Genomic DNA, 25177 nt, shown 5'->3' with positions numbered 1-25177 from the left:
TACCTTGTACCCATTAATGAAGAACTACAAAGAGCTTGTTAAAATTTGGTTTGCATGATTGATCTCTAGAGTCTAGATATTTTCTGGTTAAGGTGTTTGAACAACAAGGAGACGATGTAAAGTCTTATAATACTTACAATATGTCCAAACTAGGAGTAGATGCAACAATTTCTAGTATTTTCGTTAGTCTCTAACTACACTTTATCTCTAGTCAAATTACTTACCCGTGGTCAAACTTCCCGGTCGGTCACCCATCCTCACACTACTCCCGCACTAGCACGCTTAACTTCCGAGTTCCATCCCGTTCCACTTCCAAGTGCTTCGCGCGCATGTATGTGATAGTACTATCATATCAATCCTATTAACATGTTGGTCGATGTCACACTTCTTTATTGTTTAAAATCCAAATAATTCTTTTAATAGACAAAAGTAATGATGTAATAATAATGTTGAATAAATAAATTAAATTAAATTTTATAATTTGTATTATTTTTAATTATTTTTTAAAAAAATTAATATTTTTTTGCCAAACCTAAAACCTGAAAATTTGAAAATCTTATAATTTGCTAAAAGTAATAGTAATATTTTAGGACTCAAAAAATCTTATAATAATTAATTTTAAATTTTTTAAAAATAAAGAATATCTAAATTTCTAAATTTCTGGAAAAAAACTAAAATCTTCTTGCTTTCATATTTTCATTTGGAATTTTGAGAATCTAAAAATTGGCTAACCGGGTAAACCCAGGTGAATTCGGATGTAACTTTTTCTCGCGATGATTTTGATATATTATACGCATTTTTCCGACGTCGTATGCAAAAATTAATGCGATTTTACCATTTTTCAAACTTTTTTTGCAAAAAAAGTCAAAATTCGAATTTCTTAATTTCACCGAATAGTAGGTTGCATAACTTACAAGAATCTGAAAACATTTTATTTTTTGAATTTTCTTTCATTTTCATTTGTATTTTACAAAGCAAAAAAGGCGTGGGGAGCAGAAAAACCTTTAGTACCGGTTCGTGACACGAACCGGTACTAAAGGTCCTTACAAACCGGTACTAAAGGCCTGAGAAGTGCAACCGGTACTAATGCACCCTTTAGTACCGGTTCGTAAGGAAACCGGTACTAAAAGTCTAGACGGAAGCCCCTTTTTCTACTAGTGCAAGTGGCTTGTGGGAGTGGTGTGGTCTTCGAGGATTTCGTCTGGATGTGGGATCTTAGGATCATCAAGGAGCTTCATCGGCAGTTTTTCCTTCTTCTTCGTCTCTAGGGCGGATGTGGTATTTTGGACCCGTTCGGCGACTTTCCGTCTGTAACCAACAACATTAGGCCGACTCAGGGAGGAGCGGTAGCTGCGGTGTGTCGTCGACACGATCTGGAGATTGAAGATGAAGGGCTTCTCAAAGATCTCGTTGTAATTTTCGTTTTTCTTGGGGTGCTTTGTACTGTTCGTTGTTTCTTTTAATGCCACAGTCCTATTCGTAAAAATAAATAAATTACTCAGAGCATCTCCAACAGGCGCGCTATATAGGCCGTGCTGCAAAAAAACGGCTGGTATACCGCGCGCGGGAGGGAATCAGGCGCTCCAGCAGGCGCGGTAAACGGCGCAGCGCTGTAAAATTTTTAGGGCGCGCGGTGTTTTGCACAAACCGGAGCGGCATATGTGACGCGTCGGCTACAGCGCGCGGCAACGCTCCGCGCCCGCACGAAAAGCCAACGGCTGGAAATTTCCCCCACCCGCGCCCTCATTTCCCCACCTACCGCCGGCGCGAAATCCAGCCGCCGCCGGTCGACTCCGTGAACGCCCCCGCTGTTGCGCGCCGCCGCGGCGTAGATCCGCCTCGCCCGCACCCCCTCCTGGCAGCGGCGGCCGCTCCGCCGCACTGTGACACTCGCGCCGCCGCCAGCGACGGGCTGTAGTCGGCGCTCCTCCTCCGCGCCGCCGTCGACATGTCGCCGTCGTCGTCCTCGAGCTTGCTAACAACATGGCGCGCCCATGGTGCTCGCCCATTTGCTCGCAAGGTATGCACCTCCGCCGGCCGGCCTCCATTAGCATGTGATTTTTACTCACCAATTAGCTACAATAGTTAGTTATAGTTAAGTAATTTCATATATATGTTTGTAGAGTTCATCGTACGATTCATCGGACGACGAGTTTGACCAAGAGGAAGAGGAGAACATATCGCTACTATTAGCATACCGGGCCGTTAAGAAGCCAAAATTTGGTGGATCGGTGTTCGGTAGACAGAAGTTGTGGAGAGAAATGATTGAAGGGCATGAAAAGTTGATGCGGTCGTACTTCAATGAGAATCCGATATTCCCCGAAAGCTATTTTCGGCGACGTTTTCGGATGAGTCTCAACTTGTTCAAGCATATTGCAACGGAGGTGACCAAGTATGATCGCTTCTTTGAGCAAAGGAGAAATGCCGCCCGAGAACTTGGTCACAGCACATATCAAAAGGTGACCGCCGCTTTGCGTATGTTGGCGTATGGTATACCGGCGGATCTAGTTGATGATCATTTGGCCATGGGAGAGAGCACTTCTATCTTGTGTGTGAAGCGCTTTGTAGTTGCAATTGTCAATGTCTTTGGCTCCACATACTTGAGAGCTCCCAATGCTCAAGACACGGCAAGGCTTTTGGAGATCAACGCCAACCGGGGGTTTCTCGGTATGCTTGGTTCCATTGATTGTATGCATTGGAGTTGGAAGAATTGCCCAGCGGCATGGCATGGACAATTCAAAGGCTACAAGAAGGATGCCACCATAGTACTTGAAGCGGTGGCCGACCAAGAGACTTGGATATGGCATGCTTTTTTTGGAATGCCTGGATCTTGCAATGACATCAATGTTCTTCAATGGTCACCACTAATGACAAGACTTGCAATGCGAGAAGGTCCATTGGTGGAGTTTGAAGCAAATGACCACAAGTACAACTATGGCTACTTCCTCGCCGACGGTATATATCCAAGGTGGCAAACATTTGTGAAGCCGATTATTCAACCAAAAGGTAAGAAGCAAACTCAATTCCACAATGTACAAGAGGCGGCTAGGAAAGATGTAGAGAGAGCATTTGGGATTTTGCAAGCCCAATTTGCCATTGTTAGAGGACCGGCTAGATTTTGGGACCAAGAATGCCTTTGGTATATCATGACCGCGTGTGTCATCATGCATAATATGATTATAGAGGATGATCGCGGAAAAGATGTGGATCATACCCACTACGATTTGATGGGGGTTCCCGTGCAAGTGAGGAGGTCCGCACATAAATTGTCCGGTTCATTGCCTCATACCATGCTATTCGGCGCAACGACACACATGATGAGCTTCAAAAAGATCTGATGGAAGAATGGTGGAATTGGAATGGACAACAATAGTTGCATACTTGTTGTATTTGTTTGAAAAGTATGTGTTGTATTGTCTCAAAACTATGTTGTATTGTTGTATGTTGGACGTGTTGTATTTGGTGTGAAGTATTGTTGTGAACAATGTATTGTATTTGGATGGTACATTTTATTTGTGAATTTTTATATAATTGTTTGTTCTTGTTGGATGCATAGTTGTGTGTTTGTTGTTTGCGCCGCGCCCGCGCACTGCAAAATGGCGCGTCCGGTGAAGGTGCTATTTTACCGCGCCAACGCGCACTGCAAAATGGCGCACCCCGGTGGGGGGGAAACCGCTCCGCCGCGTGGCAACGGTTTACAGCGGCGGCATCGTCATATACCGCGCAATGTTTAAAATAGCCGGCTACAGGATATAGCCGCTGCCTCCCAAAACAGCTATAATCTGGCTATAGCCTGACTATAGCCGGCTATTTAAGGACTTTAACACCTTTTAGCGGGCTAATGCAGTTAGCCGCACCATGCGGGAAAGGCTATAGCCGGCTATTTTAAACTATGATACCGCGCCAACTTATAGCGCGCCTGCTGGAGATGCTCTAAGTAGTGTTTAAGCTCATGCATATACTCCCTCCGTTCTCTTTTAATTAACTCAGATTTAGTACAAAGTTGTACTAAATCTGAGTCAATTAAAAAAGGACGGAGGGAGTATAAGTTAAACAGCTATAATTCGCTCTAGCAAAGTGAGCCTTCAGTGGACATTCGTTCGGTTTTCCTATAAAGCTTACCCACAGAACCAGGCAGACCTAACCTCAAGTCGTCACCGTATAATCTCCTATGGCTTACGCCATTGTTGTGCTCGGGGCACTAGTTGCGTCGCTGGTACCTGCAATCCTCCTACTCCTCTACAGACGCAACAGGTACTACTCAGCCTACAACCTGCCTCCCGGTAGCCTCGGCGTGCCGATTATCGGCAGAACCTTCTCCCTGCTCCGTGCATTCCGCAGCAACACCGACGACCAATGGTTCAGAGACCGGATCAAGAAATACGGCCCTGTCTCCATCATGTCGCTGCTGGGCTCGCCGACGGTCCTGCTGGCCGGGCCGGCGGCGAACCGGTTCATATTCAGCAACGACGGGCTCATCTTGACGCAGACCACTGCGCTGAGAACCCTCGTCGGGCGGTCGGTGCTGACGCTCACCGGCGACGAGCTGAAGCAGGTCCGCGGCGCCCTGCAGGGATACCTGAGGCCGGACATGGTGAGGAGATACGTGCGCAAGATGGACGACGAGGTGAGGAGACACATCGAGCTCAACTGGGTCGGTCGCGACTCTATCACGGTATGAACGCTTTTCATATGAACGCTTTTCATATGGAATATATATTTCTGTTACTTGAACAATTTGTATGGGTTACTGGGAAATTACCAACACACTTATATAAGTTCAAGCTTAGCTAGATTTAGACAGGTCCTCGGCAATAGTAATTTGTGCACCTATTTTTCTTTGTATGCTTTTCTCTCCACTATGATATTTGTATATTTATATATGTAAGAGCTAGGTGGAAATTACTAACATATGTATTTTTCAAACCGGAAAATTTGATCGTCTGTTACAAATTTAATCCTTACGAAAAAACATCAGAACAACTGGGATCCTATACAAAAATCAGTGTCCATATTTGAACCGTTTTCATGTTTCTGTTACCTACACAAAAATCTTCTACTAATATGGATCCTATATTGGTAGGTTTCCTTAAATGTGTTCTCACATTATGTGTACTTCCCACATAAGCATGTGCACAATTACCTTGTTAGCGCTGGCATAACTAGGGTAAGACTTGGGGTACCAAGCTTAAAATCGGAGCCATGATTAGTCCAGCAATAACTCGTTGGGTCTCGACTCTGTGCTACATTATTTGCTAAAATGTAGAATAGCAATGTGGGGTTGGGTATTGGTTGATGAAAATTTAACTAATCATTTATTATCTATTATCTATTATCTACTAAAAGCAATATATGGATGTCAAATAGAGCCCGCACGTTAAGCCACATAAGCTTAAAATATATGCTACATTGATCTTAATTTTAGTGGTTAAGATTGATAATGTACATGTTTACGTAAAAAAGTGCCACTTACAAGCCTATTATGGACATACACTAGCATAAATAGGCATGCTCGCAGAATTTTTCAAATAAATAAAATAGGGAAAAAGAAGTGGCTCATGTGTTACATGCTTGTCTACCACATGTATCGGACATAACACGTCGGCAGAATTCGCAAAAATAAAATAGAGAAAAAGAAGTGGCTCATGTGTTACGTGCTTGTCTACCACACATACTGGAACCAACACATCTATTTTTATTTCTTGAATGGGACAATGCATTTAATTGATATTTGATCAGCGATTGACAACATAAAGAAGATTCTAGTTGCGTCATTTAATGTACATTAGTATGCTCTACCAGGGTCCGTTAAAATAAGAAATTGCATACGCAGTGCATGCGTTAATAAAAAATACTCCTTTTCTTGAATTATTTATTGCAGATTTGTCTAGATTATTCAGGTTCATTTATATACTAAAATGTGTCGCGTATTTAGATAAATCAGTGGCAAAAAAATTCATAAAAAATATAAGGATCTCTAATATAACCACCACCTTAAACCACATAAGCTAAAAATATATGTTACATTGATCTTAATTTTAATGGTTATGCTTTAAAGAGTACATGTTTTACAGAAAAAAGTGTCACATACACTAGTAGAAAATCGCTCATCAATACCGGTTCCAGAGGGTCTTTTGTACCGGTTAAGCAACCGGTACAAAAGGTTCGGTACAAAAGGCCCACCCTTTGGTACCGGCTCCTTACGAACCGGTATTAAAAGATCCTCCATGTGGGCACGCAGGAGAGCGCAGGGCGAGAGAGCTTTGGTACCGGTTTGTAATGTGAACCGGTACCAAAGGTTGTCTGCCGCGGCAGAGAAAATGCAGAAATCTCTGCCGCGGCGGAGAATTTAGGAGGGGTTTAGGGGTATCGGACCGTTTCATATCGCTTCGATGCGCCTGCTACGCGTTTGGGTTTAGGTAGTACATGAAGATAAAGGTGATGCATAGCAACTTGGTGCATATAATATAACACATGTAATTGCGTAAGATCGCAAATTAAGTAGTACATGCATGAAGATCGATCTTCATGCATATATATAGTGGTACTCTCCGAGGCATACTATCTATTACATGTAGCATAGTGGTACTCTCCGAGTCAAACTATATGTTACATGTACATCTTCATTCATAGTGGAACTCTCCGAATGGTGGTATGACGTCCCGAAGGAAAAATCCCGCCAATTCATCACTAATTGCTTTGAATCGGTCCTCGATTGAGATCCTGTCCCGCTTTCTTGCCAACTGCAAAAGAATGAGATACAAATGAATACATGAGCTATGTGTGTGTGCATATATATATCAAATCACAATCAAACAATTATTACTGAAACTAAGCACAACTTATGGTAACAAAATAAATTTGTGAATATTGTTTTCGTACCTCTTTATTTCTTTGATTATTCGTTCTCTCGCTGATAATTCTGTGGATGTACTCGCAAATGTAGTATCCACATAGATTAGTCCCCTCTGGTTGTTGCGGGTATTTCTGCACAAGAATATAATTCAATCAAACAATAATCAAGTATGATACAAGTGTGTGGACCTAGGTAGTACTACTTACTTTGTTCGCACGTCATATCAGCTTTGGTCTCCATTCACGGGACCGATCTTCCTTGATGAATATTTCCCATACACTGCCCGACAAAAGAAAATGCATAAAAGAGTTATCAATTAGTTGATATCAGGAAATTAACGAAAAAACCCGATAAGAATTAAAATTACTTTTTGAGCATAAAAAAGCCGTCTTGTATAGTATAGCCTCTTTGCTTTGTGAGTCAAAGACTTCAACCTCTCCTTCGTACATTTTAATGACGATAAGAATAAAGTGAAACATGCGCACATTTAAATATGCAGTGTCATATATATAAGTCATCAGTTAAAATTTGAACATCTCATGATCAAAATAGAATGTGTTATAAGGCAGTAACACTCACTTGAAGTTGTAAGGCCAAAGTATTATCCTTTTGTCAACGTTATCGCTTCAAAAATCTTAGCAAAGTCTCCGGTGTATCCCTTTTATAGATGGGATCCTCTATGGTTTTTCATGCATTGTATCCAGGTCAATGAACCCAATGTGCTTGATTTCATCCCTTTTGCATTCAAGCATCTTCGATCTGCATAATATAGCGCACAAAAGATTATAATTTGCAGACAATGAACGAGCTAAGCTAAAGACTTCTCAAATTACATAAATAAATCACTTACAGACAAATAGCAACTGATGATTGTTTTGTCGAGGGCCCGAAGATTGTATAATTGAAAAAGTTCGCAGAAGTCAACGCTCACAGAGTATTCTTGGAAGTAGTGCTCTTCCTTAACTCGCACCATGATAGACTCGATCCCTCTCTTTGTGGCATTACTGTACCACGCATGCAAATTACGCATAATTTCTGGTAGCTTCCTGAGATTCTCGACCAAATCTTTCCCTTGAACAAATTTATATTCTACTTCAGTGAAGGGGTAATCGATGTATTGTCGAGAACTTTGAACGGCCTTCTCGTCAAACACCATAAGAGGGGGGACCGATTGAACGAGTTGTTCTCCGAGCTGGTGCACTTGTTGTTTCCCTTTTTTCGCTGTGACACCCGATTGATTGCGTTTTTTCGCCTCCACCATCTCGTCATACGACCTTTCAATAGAACGTCTATAGTCAGATGGCGGCGATGGTATAGGGTTATATAGATTCTCAATGGTACGCACAACTTTCACCGGATCTAGTGTCTTCTCAAAAGGTATCTCTGGCACTTTCTTAGCAAAAAAAGATTTCAGCTGGGAGTTACATGTTTGCTCATTTTCCTCGATACTCATTTCCCAAGGTAACTTCTCAATAGGCGGCACTGGTTTCTCCTTTCTAGATCTCTTCCTAGGCGGTGTACCGTTCGCTTAAAGGATGTTATCTTACGCGGAGGATCTCGAGATGGTGGACTCACGCTGGGGTCCCTCTCATGTAGGTGTGGACTTTGCTGCTCCTGTGGACTGCTACCAAGAGGAGTCGATGGCCTTTGCTGCTCATGTGGACCGCTACCAAGAGGAGTCGGTGGCCTTTCCTGCTCATGTGGATTGCTACGAGGAGTCGGTGGCCTTTGCAAAAGGATGATGTATTTCTTGGGCCATAGGGTGAAACCGTGCTTGACATCGGCCATTGTCTTCTCATCGTCACCTCTAGGAAAATCAAGCTCCACTGTTTCAAAAACTGGAACAACTTCATCCACCCCGACACGAACACAACCAGGTGGAATGGACATATGATGGTGCGTTGCTCCATCTTCATTTGGGTAAACATAGCTGACCGCCACCTTAACAGACGCGTTCCTGAATAACATATGTAGCTCCCAATCTGTCTTCTCCGTGACATAATCCACGGGGTAGCTTCCTCCACATCCGTCAAGATGCGTGGAACCCACCCTATTTAACAATTCCGTTAACCTGTCTGACTCCTTCTTCTTCTTTCGTGAACGGCTTCTATAAGTGTCAGCGCACTCCGGCCACGCTTCCTTCAGGGTCTGACCTGGGCGACATCGAACCCATCCAACGTGTTCAGGATTCCCCAAAGCGAGTGTCAACTCGTCATTCTCTCTATCAGGAATGTACTCTCCCTTTCTGACCTTTTAAATTGCATCTACAAGCTGCTTCCTGATTGCTTCAATTTTGTCCTTCCATTTCCCCTGCGCAACGATCTGCCTTGTCTTTGGGTCCAACCCTGCCCCATGCGCGAACAACCAGAACTTGGACCGGTCGGGCCAGTCCCATGTCTGTGGAGTGATTCCTTTTTCCATCAGTTCATTTTCAAACGCTGTCCACTTCGGAATGGCAGTCTTGTAGCCACCTGACCCCAAATGATGGTAAAGTTTATTTTTTGAAGCATTTTTCGTATTTGTGACTGATCGGGACACAACAGTAGACGATTGTTTATACCTCTTAAATGCGGGCCAGTGATCTTTTATCTTCACTAGATTATCATCGACTACTGGATCTTCATGCTTATATATGTCTCATAAATTTTTCTTCCAGGTCTGGAGTTGTGTGGCCATCTTCTTGAGAGTCCATTCCTTGAATTTCTTCTTCTGGCCTTCCGTCATGTCTTCCGGTAGGCTGAAACGTGTCAGTAGACTGTCCCAAAGAATTTTTTTCAGCGTGTCGTTGACATAACTAGCTTCAGTCCCCGCGTTCTTCGGCTTATGCCACTCTTGAATGCTGATCGGTACATGGTCCCTAACAAGAACTGCAACTTGATTTGTAAATTTGCGGCAGTGCTCTTTGGGATGCACCGGTTCACCATTATCCTTAAATGCAATGAGGGCTAACCTACCCTCGCCCTTTAGCAGTTTTGTCAGGCCTCATTTTGTTTTAACAGACTTGCTCGATGATCCAGAAGGCTAAAAGAAAAATGATTCGTTAATAAGTGCAATACAAATAAATGAACAAATCTACTGATGAACATAGACTTGATACATAAATATACACCTCGGCGGAGTATGTTATGGACACTTCGTTGTCTCTTCTAATTTCTTCATACTCAAGTCGCTTACCGACATCGTTCAGAAATTGTGTGAACTCATAGTCATCTCCATCAGGTTCCGGCCCACGGGCACTCTCAAATATCAATTTCTGCACGGCTTCTTCTTGATCCTCATCTCGGACGAAGGTGCCATCCTCCATAGCTCAATGTCACTACAAAATTAAGAAATCAATTATTTCATTCATCATGTCATGATCATAACAGATTGCTAGATGGATAACAATTGAAATGAAGAAAGCAATAACCCTAACACTCGGCGCTCCTCCTCTCGCTCTTCTCTCTTTTTCTCGACCCTAACCCTAACACCCGGCGCTCCTCCTCTCGCTCTTCTCTCTATGTCGCGGTGGCACCGCCACGGACTCGGCACCACTACGGACCCTAACCCTAACACTCGGCGCTCCTCCTCGCTCTTCTCTCTTTTTCTCGACCCTAACCCTAACACTCGGCGCTCCTCCTCTCGCTCTTCTCTCTATGTCGCGGCGGCACCAGCCACCCCACTAGCTCCTTCCCGAGCTCCACGTCGCCGCCGTGCACCCTGCACGCGTTCAGCAGCGCGCCCAGCACATACGAGTCGGGCCTCATCAGCATCGCCCGCGCCAGACCCACCGCCTCGGCCAGCAGCCCCGCGCGGCAGAGCACGTCAACCATGCTCCCGTAGTGCTCCACGCCGGGCTCGACGCCGTGGACGGTGGCCATGGTCCGGAATATCTCCTTGGCGACGTTCACGAGCTCGCCGCCGGCACGGGCGCACGCGCTGAGGAAGAAGATGAAGGTGACCTTGTTGGGGCGCAGAATAGCTCCACAGCCTCACCGCAGCGGCCGTGGTCCGACAGCCCCGAGATCATGGCCGTGTAGGCGAACACGTCCCGCTCGCGCTCCGGCACAACCGCGAACACCTGCGTCGCCGCGTCCAGGCTCCCGCACTTGGCGTACATGTCCACCAGCGCTGCGGCCACCACCCCGTCCATCCCGCTCCTCCCGGGGCCGGCGACGAGGGCGTGCACCCACCGGCCCTGCTCTAGCGCCCCGAGCGCGCCGCACGCGGCCACCGCGCCGACGTCGGCCGCGTGGTTGGGTCGGACGCGGGCTCTGAGCATCCCGTAGAACACCTCGAGCGCGTCTGCGAAGCCGCCCGCGCCGACATGGGCGTTGAGCATCGCGCTCCATGCGACGGGCGTCCGGTGCGGCATTCCGTCAAACAGGGCGCGCGCGTCGGCCAGCTGGCCGGCCCTGACGTAGGCGGTGAGGAGCGCGTGAGGTTCAGGAGCAGGCGTCCATGCTATAGTTGTGGTTGAAGACGCCGCGCGCGGAGGCGAGGCGGCGGTTGCTGCGGCGTAGGCGGCGGCGGCCGCAGCGGCGGGAGGCGCTGCCGGAGGAAGAGGGGACAAGGGGCTAGGTGGACGTACCTCTTGTTGCCGGCGGAGGGGGGAGCCGCCGGTGACGGTGACGGAGTGCAGGGGACGCAGAGACGGCGTGGTGCGGCTTGGCGGTCACGACGGACGGCGGCGACGGCGTGGTCCTCGTGGCTGGACGGCGAGGGCGTGGAGCTAGCGCGCCGCGAGGCTGTGCGTTTTTTAGCAGTGATTTGGTGCCGCGTGCCTAAGGGAACACGGCGACCACCCTTTCGAACCGTTTGGTTCCACCAACCGATACGAAAGACCTTTCGTACCGGTTGGTGAATCAAACCTGTACCAAAGGGTTTTTTTGTTTTCTTTTTCTTTTGTTGTTTTCTTTTCTTTTGTTGTTTCTTTTCTATTTCTTTTTTCTTTTCTTTTCTGTTTCTTTTTTCTTTTCTATTTTTTTCTTTTTTCTTTTCTTGTATGTTTCTTTTCTTTTCTATTTCTTTTTCTATTTCTCTTTTTTTCTTTTCTGTTTCTTTTTCTGTTTCTTTTATGTTCCTTTTCTTTTCTATTTCTTTTCTTTATTCCCGCCGTCTGTAGGCCATGACGCTACAACGCAGGCGGGAGCCACTGTAGGCCATGACGCTCTGGAGAGTCTGACCGCACCACCACAGCCGACGGCCGGCCTCGTTGAAGTTCGAACGAGGCGGGCCGTCCTCCTCGTGCCTGGCAAGTGCACTCTCACGCCGATTGATGAAGAAGTTGTCCCAAGTTGGGCTGTAGTCGGGATGCCACTGGGGATTCCTCCGCTGCTCTGGCGTGAGCTCGAAGTAGTAGTGGTTCGTGATGGCCATCTGGCGTGCCACACCTAGAGGGACAGGAGGGATCGGTACGCCTCCGACGCTCAGCAACCAGCCGGTCGGGACGCGATAGCCCGGCGGGCAGGGGTAGTTCAAGGTGCAAAGCGCCTCCGCCTCCCGGGGGGTGAGAGATACGATGGAAGCCATGGGAGAGAATGATGAGGTTTGCAGACATGAGTCTAGATGTGATATGTAAATGGAGGCCAAGCCTACATATATATAGTGAAAAAATGGCGGGATGACGGAGGCGGGAAGACAGAGGCGGGAACCGGTGGAAAGCGCGGGAATAAAATAGGCGGGAACGCAATGGCGCGGGAAACTTTCATCCCGGGTGGAGGCTCAAACCATGACAAAAGATGGGGGGGTCTTATCTGGGGGGAGGCTTATCTGGGAGGGCCTTATCTGGGGGGTGGGTAAAGTTTAGTACCGGCTGGTGGGTGCAGCCAGGACTAAAGGTGATTTTTTCTGTCATCTAACAAAACTGTTGGTGGGATAAGGACGCGTCGGTAACCTTTAGTACCGGCTGGTGGGTGCAAGCGGTACTAAATGTGGTTTTTTTGTCATCTAACAAAACTGTCGGTGAGATAAGGATGTGTGGGTAACCTTTAGTACCGGCTGGTGGGTGTACCCGGGACTAACGCTGTCGGCAGGATAAGGACGCGTGGGTGGATGCACTGCTCGATGGGATAAAGCATGTAGCGCACGACGCCCTGTCGGAGGAACAAGACAAAGCAGAAGCGGCGCCGTGCCTATAAAAGGAACACCGATACGCCTTGGCAAGTAGATCAACAAGCAGATCAACAAGCAGGTAGGGAGAGTTTCATCCCCATGGATGGAGGAAAGGGTTGGGAAATCTCCCGTGGCGCAGCTTCTCGAAGATGTTGTTGGTGCACACGCCCTACGGCATCTTCGGAAACTGCGCCTCGGAAAAATTTCCCTGCAAGCCCGTGAAAGACTCCATCTCCTCTAACAGTGATGGGGAAAGGGTTGGGAAATCTCCCGTGGCGCAGCTTCTCGAAGATGTCGTTGGTGCACACGCCCTACGACATCTTCAGAAGCTGAGCCTCGGAAAAATTTCCCTGCAAGCCCGTGAAAGACTCCATCTCCTCTAACAATAATGGGGAAAGGGTTGGGAAATCTTCCGTGGCGCAGCTTCTCGAAGATATCGTTGGTGCACACGCCCTACGGCATCTTCGGAAGCTGCTCATCGGAAAAATTTCCCTGCAAGCCCGTGAAAGACTCCATCTCCTCTAACAGTAATGGGGAAAGGGTTGGGAAATCTCCCGTGGCGCAGTTTCTCGAAGATGTTGTTGGTGCACACGCCCTACGACATCTTCGGAAGATGCACCTCGGAAAAATTTCCCTGCAAGCCCGTGAAAGACTCCATCTCCATTGTTAATATCTTACATACAGTAACATCATTACACAAAAGTGATTTCCATATTGAGATACACAAGTTATGATCCCTATCTAGCTAGTCTTCTGAGTTTTCTTCGTGTGTTTCCCTTTCTTCTGATTGCGACGCAACCATGGACAATCTTCATTATTTAAGATGATGCTTGGGTAAGTTTTTACCTTGAAGGGTGGAATATCATCAAACTTATTATAATCTTCTGACATGTCTGTCTTGTCCTCTACTCCCACGATGTTTTGTTTTCCTGAAAAAACTATGTGGCGCTTTGGCTCATCGTATGATGTGTCCTCTTGCCTTTCTTTTCTTTTTTTTCGGTTTTGTAGACATGTCCTTGACATAAAAAACCCAAGCCACTTCACTGGCTAGGACGAATGGTTCTGTATCATACCCTAGATTCTTCAGATCCACTGTAGTCATTCCGTACTGCGGGTCTACCTGTACCCCGTCTTTCAGGTTGAACCATTTGCACCGGAACAAAGGGACCTTGAAATTAGGTCCATAGTCAAGTTCCCATATCTCCTCTATGTACCCATAATATTTGACCTTCTTCCCATTGTCCTCTGTTGCATCAAAGCGGACACCATTGTTTTGGTTGGTGCTCTTTTTATCTTGGGCGAACGTGTAAAATGTATTCCCATTAATCTCGTACCCTTGAAAAGTCGATATAGTCGAAGATGGTTGCTTGGCCAACAAGTATAGTTGTTCTTTATCAGTGACATTCATGAGACGTGTTTGCAACCAACCGCCGAAAGTCTTCATGTGTTCTCCCTCAATCCAATCTTCACGTTGCTCCGGGTATTCAGAGCGTAAGATATCCTTGTGTTCCACTATGTACGGAGCCACCAAGATGGAATTATGTAGAACTGTGTAGTGTGCTTGAGTGAAAGAATCTCCGTCCATACACGTTGTTGCTTTCTTTCCTAGCGTGCCTTTTCCACGTAGTCTCCCCTCATAGCGCGACTCTGGAACACCGATCGGCTTAAGGTCAGGAATAAAGTCAACACAAAACTCAATGACCTCCTCTGTTCCATAGCCCTTGGAGATGCTTCCTTCTGGCCTAGCACGGTTATGAACGTACTTCTTTAAGACTCCCATGAATCTCTTAAAGGGGAACATGTTGTGTAGAAATACAGGACCGAGAACGCCAATCTCTTCGACCAGGTGAACTAGGAGATGTGTCATAATATTGAAGAAGGATGGTGGGAACACCAACTCGAAGCTGACTAGACATTGCACCACATCCTTCTGTAAATTTTGTAGAGTTAGTGGATTGATCACCTTCTGAGAAATTTCATTTAGGAACGCACATAGCTTCACAATGGTACTCGAACATTTTCCGGCAGAAGCCCCCTCAATGCAACCGGAAGTAATTGTGTCATAATAACGTGGCAGTCATGAGACTTTAGGTTTTGAAACTTTTTCTCTGACATGTTTATTATTCCCTTTATATTCGACGAGAAGCCAGACGGGACCTTGATGCTACTCAGGACTTCAAAAAAGATCTCCTTCTCTTCTTTCGTAAGAGCATAGCTGGCAGGACCATGATACTGCTCAAGATTCAGGTTGTTTCCTTCGTGGATATTTTGCTGGTCCTGCCGTGCATCCGGTGTATCTTTTGTCTTTCCATACGTGCCCAAGAAGTTTAGCACGTTCACGTAAATATTTTTCGTCACATGCATCACGTTGATTGCAGAGTGAACCTCTAGGAATTTCCAGTAGGGTAGCTCCCAAAATATAGACTTCTTCTTCCACATGGGTACGTGTCCGTCAACATCATGCGGAACAGATTGTCCGCCAGGATCCTTTCCAAAGATCACTTTTAAATCCTTGACCATATCATATATAACATCCCCAGTAGGGCGGGTAGGCTTCGTTCGGTTATCTGCCTCACCTCTGAAATGTTTTCCTCTCTTTCTTACGTGATGTTGTTTTGGAAGATATCGATGATGCCCCAGGTACACATTCTTGTTTCCCAAATATATATTGTCAGTCTCACCTAAACAGTGTGTGCATGCATTGTATCCCTTGTTTGACTGCATTGAAATGTTACTAAGAGTAGGTCAATCATTGATGGTTACAAACAACAATGCTCGTAGGTTAAATTCCTTTTGTTCGTGCTCATCCCACACAGGTACACCTTCTTCACGCCACAACTGTAAAAGTTCTTCAACCAATGGCCTCAAGTACACATCAATGTCGTTGCCGGGTTGCCTCGTGCCTAGGATGACCACTGTCATCATAATGAACTTCCGCTTCATGTACAACCAAGAAGGAAGGTTATAGATACATAGAGACACTGGCCAGGTGCTATGACTGGAGCTCTGCTCCCCGAAAGGATTAAAGCCATCTGTACTTAGACCAAATCTTAAGTTCCTTGCGTCATCTGAAAATGACTTGAACTATCTATCGATTTTTCTCCACTGCGACCCGTCAGCGGGGTGTCTCAGCATCACATCTTTCTTACGGTCATCTTTGTGCCATCGCAACAACTTGGCATGCTCTTTGTTTTGGAACAAACGTTTCCACGGTGGTATTATAGGAGCATACCACATCACCTTCGCAAAGAACCCTCTTCCTGGGGGTGGACTCGCCCTCAACATCACCAGGGTCATCTCGCCTGATCTTATACCTCAATGCACTACATACTGGGCATGCATTCAAATTCTCGTACTCCTTGCAGTAGAGGATGCAGTCACTGATGCATCCATGTATCTTCTGCACCTCTAATCCTAGAGGGCAGACAACCTTCCTTGCTTTGTACGTACTAGAGGGCAATACGTTCTCCCCTGGAAGCATCTTCTTTATTATTTTCAGCAAATTTTCAAATCCCTTGTCAGAAGTACCATTCTCTGCCTTCCATTGCAGCAATTCCAGCGTGGTACCTAGCTTTTTCTGGCCATCTTCGCAATTTGGGTACAACCGTTTGTTGTGATCCTCTAACATTTTCTCCAACTTCAACCTCTTCTTTTCACTTCCGTAGTTTATCTTCGCATCAAGAATGGCCCGACCCAAATCGTCATCGGGGTCATCAAAAATCGGCTCATCAAAAATGGGCTTTTCTTCAGCTTTGTCTTCCCCCATTCTACTATCACCGTCTTCAGTGAACATAGGATAGTTGTCACTATCCTCTTCTTCTTCGTTGTCTTCCAATATAACCCCTCTTTCTCCGTGCTTGGTCCAACAATTATAGCTGGGCATGAAACCGTTCTCCAGTAGGTGGACGTGAAGGGTCTTTGAGGTAGAGTAATCCTTCATATTCTTACAGGAACTACATGGACAATAGATGAAACCATTCGACTACCTGTTTGCCTCAGCCAGGTTGAGAAAATAATGCATGCCATTAATGAAGTCGGGATGGCACCGGTCACCGTACATCCATTGTTGACTCATATGCATTATATATGTATATCAAAAAATCATTAATTACACAACGTCATGGATATATGAGTGACCAACTTAATTAATATTCAAGTTCATCACATAAAACTAAGTTTTTTTTATAAAAAAGAAGAGGCTCACCGAGGTGGTACGGTGCCGGCTAGGGGACGACGCTGGCAATCGACGGCGGTGAGGACGGGGATGATACTAAAACCAACAAAACATACTATAATTTCAGCTCAAATTGCATATAAAAAAATAAAATCCCTAACTTAGGCATTTCATCGAACACCTTGCTAGCACTAGAAAAATAATACGAGTTAAACTAGCAAAGAAATGAGCTAAATTAGGAACGCCGGAAGAAAGGATGATATTGCTAACCCTTGGATAGATGGATGTCGTTGAATCGTGTTGAGATGGTGCAGAAATTTATAGAAGATTTGCTGAAGAGTGAGAGGTGCAATTATTAAGAAAGGATGCGAGAGAGAGGGCAGTGATCATATAGAGGCACCCTTTAGTACCAGTTCTTTAGATGAACCGGTACCAAAGGTCCAGCCCTGGCCCCACCCCGCGCCTGAAATTCGGGCTGAAGACCTTTCGTACCGGTTCCTAACACGAACCGGTACGAAAGCCCCTAACGAACCGGTACGAAAGCTCCTCGCCCGCCTGAGCGCCCGAACCGTTACAAATGACCCCTTTAGTACCGGTTCGTAAGAGAACCGGTACTAAAGGCTTAGACGGTTGCCCCATTTTCTACTAGTGATACAAACATATATATATATAGCCACATCTGCACATAAAAGTAAAAGTAATTTTAAAAAATGGAAAAATAAGTGGCTCATGTGCTAAGTGCATGTCTACAACACGATATCGGACACAATGAATCTATTTTTTTACTTGAATGGGACAACTCGTCTAACTGATATTTGTTTGGCAACTGACAATAGGAAAAAAAAACTCTAGCTGTGTCAGTTAATGTACATTAGCAAGATTCTACCTGGGGCTGTTAAAATAAGAAATAGCACACACTGTGCGTATGGTCAGAAAATTACTCCTTTTGTTATGAATTAGATGTCCCATATTTATCTAGACTTGTATTTATTTATATACTAAAACGTGTCTAAATATATGCGTATCTAGATAAATTTGCAACAAGAAATTCGGGACACATGGAGTATGAAATTACTCTAGCTAAGTTAATCATGTGTTAGGAGACATAGTATAAACTAACATATGCATGTGCACGTAGTAGAGTATATCGACACATACATATTCATGTTCAGCATAAGAAACCAATTTAAGTTCAACACAAAACATAAAAGATATAGAGATGTTTTCAAATACAGGTAAAAAAATATAAATATTGTCGTTGTATCTATGCATGCACATGGTTGACTATACAAAATAATTAAGATGCACTCACATTTCTAAATAGAGTAAAATTTTTTAAAAAAGTTGCTGTTTTGAAATTAATTTAGTAATGCACTATTTCTCTCAGGGCTGCATGTCTTACTCTCAGCAAATTAAAATCTTGAACAGAACAATCAAGTGACAACTCAATTTCTAATTTAATAGCAAAATAAAATTTCTCTCAAGGCCGCACATCGTACTATCATCATAGTAAAAGTTGATAGTTCTACATTGATATAAGAAATAATAATTGCAACTTTTAATATTAGTTTAAAGCATGAACCTTCAATTGACTTTTATCAATTAACCTTCTAGTCCCAACAATAATACATTGAGCACAATGATTATTCTTAAAATATAGCCAGAAATTACCACTTAAATGTACCATAAACTATAAATTCTTGACTTTATCTGGCTAAAATATAATAATATACGTGTTTCAAATTATAGGATATACTTATAGGGCATAAATATTTATGAGGTTATGGAACCAAAAGAAAGACCAAATTTAATTTCAATTTCTTATACATATTTGGAATGAGATGATGTATTATTTTGTGAGTGTGGTTTACTTATAAATAACGTAGAGTGAAAATGTGTTAAATAGAGATAAACATGAAAGGGCATAAGTATACACATGCCTTATACTATAAAACCAGACAATAAATATAGTGATTGTTTGTTTGTATTCATGTATCATGTTTCATTACACTTTAATTACATTTTATTGATTTAAAACCTTTTCTTCTATTAATTATAAATATTTAGCTAAGACTTGCGTGAGTTCAAACGTCTCTACGATGTATTGATTGGTAGAACCAACTGCTTTGATGATGTATTGACCATGGATTTGTTGAAACAAAAAATTTCATAATAAAAGATGGATCCCCATTATATATGCAACCAAGAATATGAATGCAACCTCATCTTTTCCGTGAGGACAATGGGAACAGAGAAACTAAAACATATACATGCACAAAAAAAAGAGAAGCATACTACCAACAATCATAGAACAACTTATCTAGGAGAAGTTGTTAGTTTTACCGGTGTCCTCGGAACTCCACGCCTAATCGATAAACATTTTACCGAATGAAAAATATTCACTATCATTTTTTTCTTATAATATTTGTATTACTTATTAGTAATATAATCACACACGAAATGAAAATTTATATGTCCAAAATATTGTCTACCATTCAACAAAGGGGCAACTGGATAAAAAATAATAATATAAAATAAACAAGTAACACTAAGATGGTGCCCTCGCAGTGCTAGTTCAACCAAAAAAACACAGTCAGTATATGACACAATAGCATTTGTTCCTAATGAAAATACTCATCATTGGTGATTTTATCAATGTTTTAATTGCCCTTTCGGAGATATGGAAAGTGAGAAGAAATGCGATTTATGAAGAGATTTTCCAAAGACCTTTCAGTACTTTTGGTTTCACCATAAATTTTATCTAGGAGCTAGGAACTTCTAGGAGTAATTTAGGGGCAACAAAGAATTTATCTATTCCGAATTGCAATCGAGGTTGGATTAAGCCATTTGCAGGTCATGCAAAACTGAATGTATAGGCTTTGTCGACAAATAAGGAAGCCAGAGAGCGGTTGACATCATTATTCGAGATGGTCATGAAGTTTCCATAGGTGTTTTGATGTGAACTATTCATGGTGTAAGTTCACATCTGGGTTAGTCTTAGCAGCTAATCTGTCTAGCCAAACTAGAAGACCTCTCCCTCTCACTATTCCTTATGACATCCAAACTCACCCAAACTCATTTATCAAGAAAATTAAGGATAACATCTATAGTAACAATCTCATTGTTTGCATGTCATACAGAATATTAAGAGGGAGAGGTCTTGTAGTTAAATTGTTGTTATCAAGGAAATTAAAGATAACTTTGGGGATTTTGGTGATCTTTTCTGAAGCATAAAGGCATGGATATCAATGGAAAGGCACATACTGTATCTATAAATTCTAATGGTGATGATCCTAGGCTTGACATGTGGTTGACCGAGCCTCCTGAATTTCTATGTTTGGACATTCCTGGTGAATAAAGCACAAACTAAGCCCTAAAAACCTATGAAAAAGGACATGTGTTATAAAGTGTCTACGTCGAGAAGGTGCACACACAACCTTAAAAGTGCATGATGGAATACACCATGAGAGAACAAAATGCATGGTCCTCCAACACAACACCTTCAAGAAAGGTAATTATTGCAAGTTTGAATTTTTCTTGTTTAGATTAGGACCCTAGGCAATATATTCATGAAGGCTATGATGCATATATGCCGATGTGATATAATTGGTATTTACTAAGAAAAACATATACTTTTTCTAATAAAACATACTTTATTACTCTAAACAGCACGAGGATACACTTTAGAGCTTCCACCTGGCATACACATAGTTAAAATGCACAAAACAGTAACTACTAAAAAACTGAAATACGAGATTCGTGTAGAACTCATAGACCACCTATGGATCTATAGACGCTACATACAAAGATAGCGTTGCCAGCCATGATACTTCAAACGTGTAGACACATGTATAAACAAGTCCTGATTCTCCATATACTATAGAGACGACCACGAACGGAGCAATTAATTAAGTATATCGGTAGATAACATACATAAGAGAACAATTCTTAGAATAAAAACTATGTCATTTATACATAGCAAAAGCGGCAGTATTATGAATAGCAGTCCCACCCTAATAAGAATCCCAAACTTATGATCAACCACATAACCTGTGGCCAGAAATATTTGCAACACTACATAACAAATACAAGTTAAAACTATTTAATGAATAAATATATATCATGAAAAAATTTACACCGAAGAAGAATACACCTCGTGCTAGCCGGTTCCCAATACAAACAAATCATTGAGCATGATAGTGATAAATAAACTACCAATGGTAGGTTGAGGAAAATGGACCATCACCCAAACTACAACTTGTTGCTTTTGTACAACCATCAAGCCCCGTCATATGCATTAATTCATCATAGCAAGATCTTCAGACACCTGCCATGACAATGTGCCGCCTCAACCCTAAGAATCACTGGCTTGAAAACCCACGAACATAAATCTTGTCCCAATCTACATTGTGTTATTGGTTGTTGAAGGTCCACTTCATCATGCCACGACTGACACAAGCAACAGACTCGATACAACTTTCCCACAAAAATCCAAAAGGAACGAAAGGTCGTATTTTCCTCAGTAGCTCCTCCGATAAAGACAGAGGAGGGAAACTAGTCCTACTTGTAGCTACTAGTAATGTGCATCAATTTGTATTAGCTACTATAGTTCCTACCAAAGTTTCCAGCAATTTATTGCTAGGCGCCATATGAAAGAAGTAGTAAAACATACTTTATTATAAGATAAGAGGCTGTACGCATTGATCGATGTAGAGCATGGGGTTGCCCCTTTCGGGAAAAACGTGCCATGTATTTTTGATGACTTTCCGGCGGGGAAAGAGTAGCTTCTCTAGAGATGACCAAATCTTCAAAATTGGTAAGCAGTAATAAGCCCTTTCTGTCAAAGCTATGTGACCTATTTCATATATATTTTTTAATATTTTATATGATGAATGTCATACCAGTTTAGAAATGAACAGTCTAATTTTACAGGTCCTACCAACAGTGAGGAGACTTACACTTGGTATCATATGTTCGATTGTTCTGGGCCAAGAGGCAGCTCCTGTGAAAGAAGGCCTTTGCACAGATTTCGTCACTCTTGGCAAGTCAATCTTATCATTTCCAGTGAAGATACCTCTCACTCGCTTCAGCAGAGGTATGACAGCAAGTGCCAAGATACGGAAGTCCATTACAAACATTGCCCGGAAGAGAGAAGAGTCACTACTGCATGAATGCATTGGCACATCTGATAATGACTTCATCAGCTACATGCTTATTCTGCGCTCTCAAGGTGTCCACTCCCTCACTCTAGAAGACATTGTGGACAATGCAATGGGACTTATCGTTGGGGCGCACGAGACGTCCTCTGTTCTTATAACCTTCATGATCCGGTATCTTGCTAATGAGACAGAGATCCTTGACAAAGTTACTAAAGGTCTATAAATCATTGTGGTGCATTGCTTCGATATTTCTTTCAAATAAGAATTCTTCTTCAATTCCATGGTATGGAAAATAATATTATCAATTATGCCATTTGATCTCCCGCAGAGCAAGATGAGATTGCAAGCAATAAAAAACTAGGGGATGCTCTGACATGGGATGATGTTGCAAAGATGAAGTGTACATGGAAAGTGGCGATGGAGACACTGCGAACAGTTCCTCCTGTGTTTGGGAGCTTCCGAACAGCGACCAAAGACATTGAATATCAAGGCTATCATATCCCTAAAGGCTGGAAAGTAAGTACTCATTCATATAAATGAACTTGTTCACACTCTTCACTAAAAAAACAAGAACCCTTACACGCTTTAGTTCCTCGAAACATGCAGGTCTTCGCAGCACAAAGCGTCACGCATATGGATTCACATTTCTTTCATGAACCTAGCAAGTTTGACCCGTCTCGGTTTGAGAAACTTATACCACCGTATTGCTATATGCCATTTGGTGGAGGTTCGAGAATGTGTCCTGGGAATGAATTTGCAAGGGTAGAAACCATGGTAGCCATGCACTATCTAGTGAGGCAATTCAGGTGGAAAATGACATGTGAACAAGAAACCTACATGAGGGACCCAAAGCCTACACCGGATCTTGGACTTCCTGTCAAACTCAAGCCGAGAATTCTCCCCAAAGACTGCTCAACATTTAACTCTGATTAATAGCACGACATATAATACTATCGGGCTCAATATGAATTCAAGGTCAATCATTCACAATCTAAGTATGTGTTACTCATAAAAGTCATTGTACTTCCTTTTTACGATTTTGAGAAATACTCTATTGTTACTCACATCTTTTTTTATAGTGTAAAGGTGTATCTCCGATGTTGTAAAAATTAAATTGCGAATAAAATATTGAAAGTGAATTGTTCTCTATTAATATATTTATGTATCAATGGTAACCATTTAAATTTATGCTATAAACATAGGAAGCAAACACACCTACGCTAGTAGGAAACGAGCTATAGGTGGAATGACTTTTTGTGGCGCACCAACTCTCAATGCGTCACAGAAATCTGGTGGGGGCCCGCAGCCAATTATTAAGTTGACCCATTCTGAGTATTCCTGTGACGCATGGAGCCGGATGCGCCACAGAAATGTCGTTTTTCTGTAGCTTTCAAAAAATCACGGAAAATTATAAAAAATTTTAAAAAATTCCTTTGAACTGTACTTATATTAAGTGGTATACTTGTAGGGGAAATTAACAAATTTGAAATTCAACTTTTTTTTGCAAACAAAGTGGGGGAAATGGTAAAACGGCTTTTCTAGTTTGTATACGAAGTTGGAAAAATACGCATAATATATTAAAATGACCGGGAGAAAATTCTAAACTCGAATTCAACGGCCTTTGGCCATTCTGAAATTTACAGAATCGACAAATTTGAAAACAGTAAAAAATTACGGAAAAGTGAAGACTTTTTTCCTGCAAAAATAAAAAAATTGAAGAAAAAAGTTCTGTGGTGCACGAAATGCACATGTGCCATAGATTTTTTAGGATGAAATTTGAATTCCGGCGGCGCCCTTCTCCCTCTATCTTTTCTCCTCCTCCTCTTCTCCTCCACTTCTCCTTCTCCACTTCACCTTCTCCTCCACTTCCACTTCCCCTTCTCCCCCACTTCCACTTCCACTTCGCCTTCTCCTCCACTTCCTCCCTCCTCTCCTCCACCTCCACTTCTCCCCTTTTCCTCTCTCCTCTCCTCCACCTCCACTTCTCTCCTCCACCTCTAGCTTCCTTCACCACCCGGTGACCTCCTCCTTCTCCACACCCAACGACCTACTCCTCCTCCTCCTGTCGCGACCTTCTCCTCCTCCTCCTCCTCCTCCTCCTCCACCCACCCATCCACCACCTCCGGCCGGCCTCCTTGGTCTCCTCCTCCACCCACCCCACCCTGCGTGCACTACTAGGAAATCAGCAAAATTTGCAGGCAACTCATGATCAACCTCCGCAAGAGGGCCTTCACACTCATAGGGACCAACATGTGACTAGACATGATTCTTGCGGTCATCCTCGATGATCATGTTGTGCATGATCACACAAGTCTGCATCACCTCCCACATTTGGTCGTGAGACCAGTTTAGAGCAGGGTATCGAACAATTGCAAATTGAGCTTGAAGCACACCAAATGCCCGCTCGACATCCGTCCTGCAAGCCTCATGTCTTGTAGCAAAGTGGGAATTCTTCTGACATGATGGATTTGAGATTATTTTGACAAAAGTGGCCCATTCTGGATATATACCATCGGCTAGATAATAGCCTTTGGTATATTGGTGGTCATTGATCTCATAGTTGCATGGTGGAGCATGCCCTTCCACTAGTCTACTGAACACCGGAGACTGCTGCAACACGTTGATGTCATTGTGTGATCCGGTCATGCCAAAGAAAGATTGCCAAATCCAGAGGTCATAATCTGCCACAACTTCAAGCACCACACTATAATATCCATGACGTCCTTTGTATATATCTTGCCAAGCAAATGAGCAGTTCTTCCATGCCCAGTGCATGCAATCGATGCTTCCAAACATTCCAGGAAATCCTCTGGCAGCATTTTGTGCCATGATCCTTGCAGTCTCTTCCTCAGTTGGTCCTCTCAAGTAGTATTTGCCAAACTTTCCCACCACAGC

At 43.4% G+C, this 25177-nt stretch overlaps 1 protein-coding gene across 1 annotated transcript; it reads left to right on the top strand.

The window, feature by feature from the left end:
- The first annotated feature begins 4067 nt into the window (after positions 1-4067).
- Positions 4068-23437, top strand: LOC124703449 (cytochrome P450 716A1-like). The gene is made up of 4 exons (XM_047235658.1): positions 4068-4675; positions 22056-22497; positions 22611-22798; positions 22889-23437. Exons 1-4 carry the CDS (start codon positions 4172-4174, stop codon positions 23213-23215), a joined length of 1461 nt encoding a protein of 486 aa, XP_047091614.1. The 5' UTR covers positions 4068-4171; the 3' UTR covers positions 23216-23437.
- Positions 23438-25177: the final 1740 nt, after the last annotated feature.

Source organism: Lolium rigidum, chromosome 3, assembly GCF_022539505.1.
Source record: "Lolium rigidum isolate FL_2022 chromosome 3, APGP_CSIRO_Lrig_0.1, whole genome shotgun sequence".
NCBI classification, from domain to species: Eukaryota; Viridiplantae; Streptophyta; class Magnoliopsida; order Poales; family Poaceae; genus Lolium; species Lolium rigidum.
Note: the sequence above shows the minus strand (reverse complement) of the source record. Positions and strands in the feature narration are given on the sequence as shown.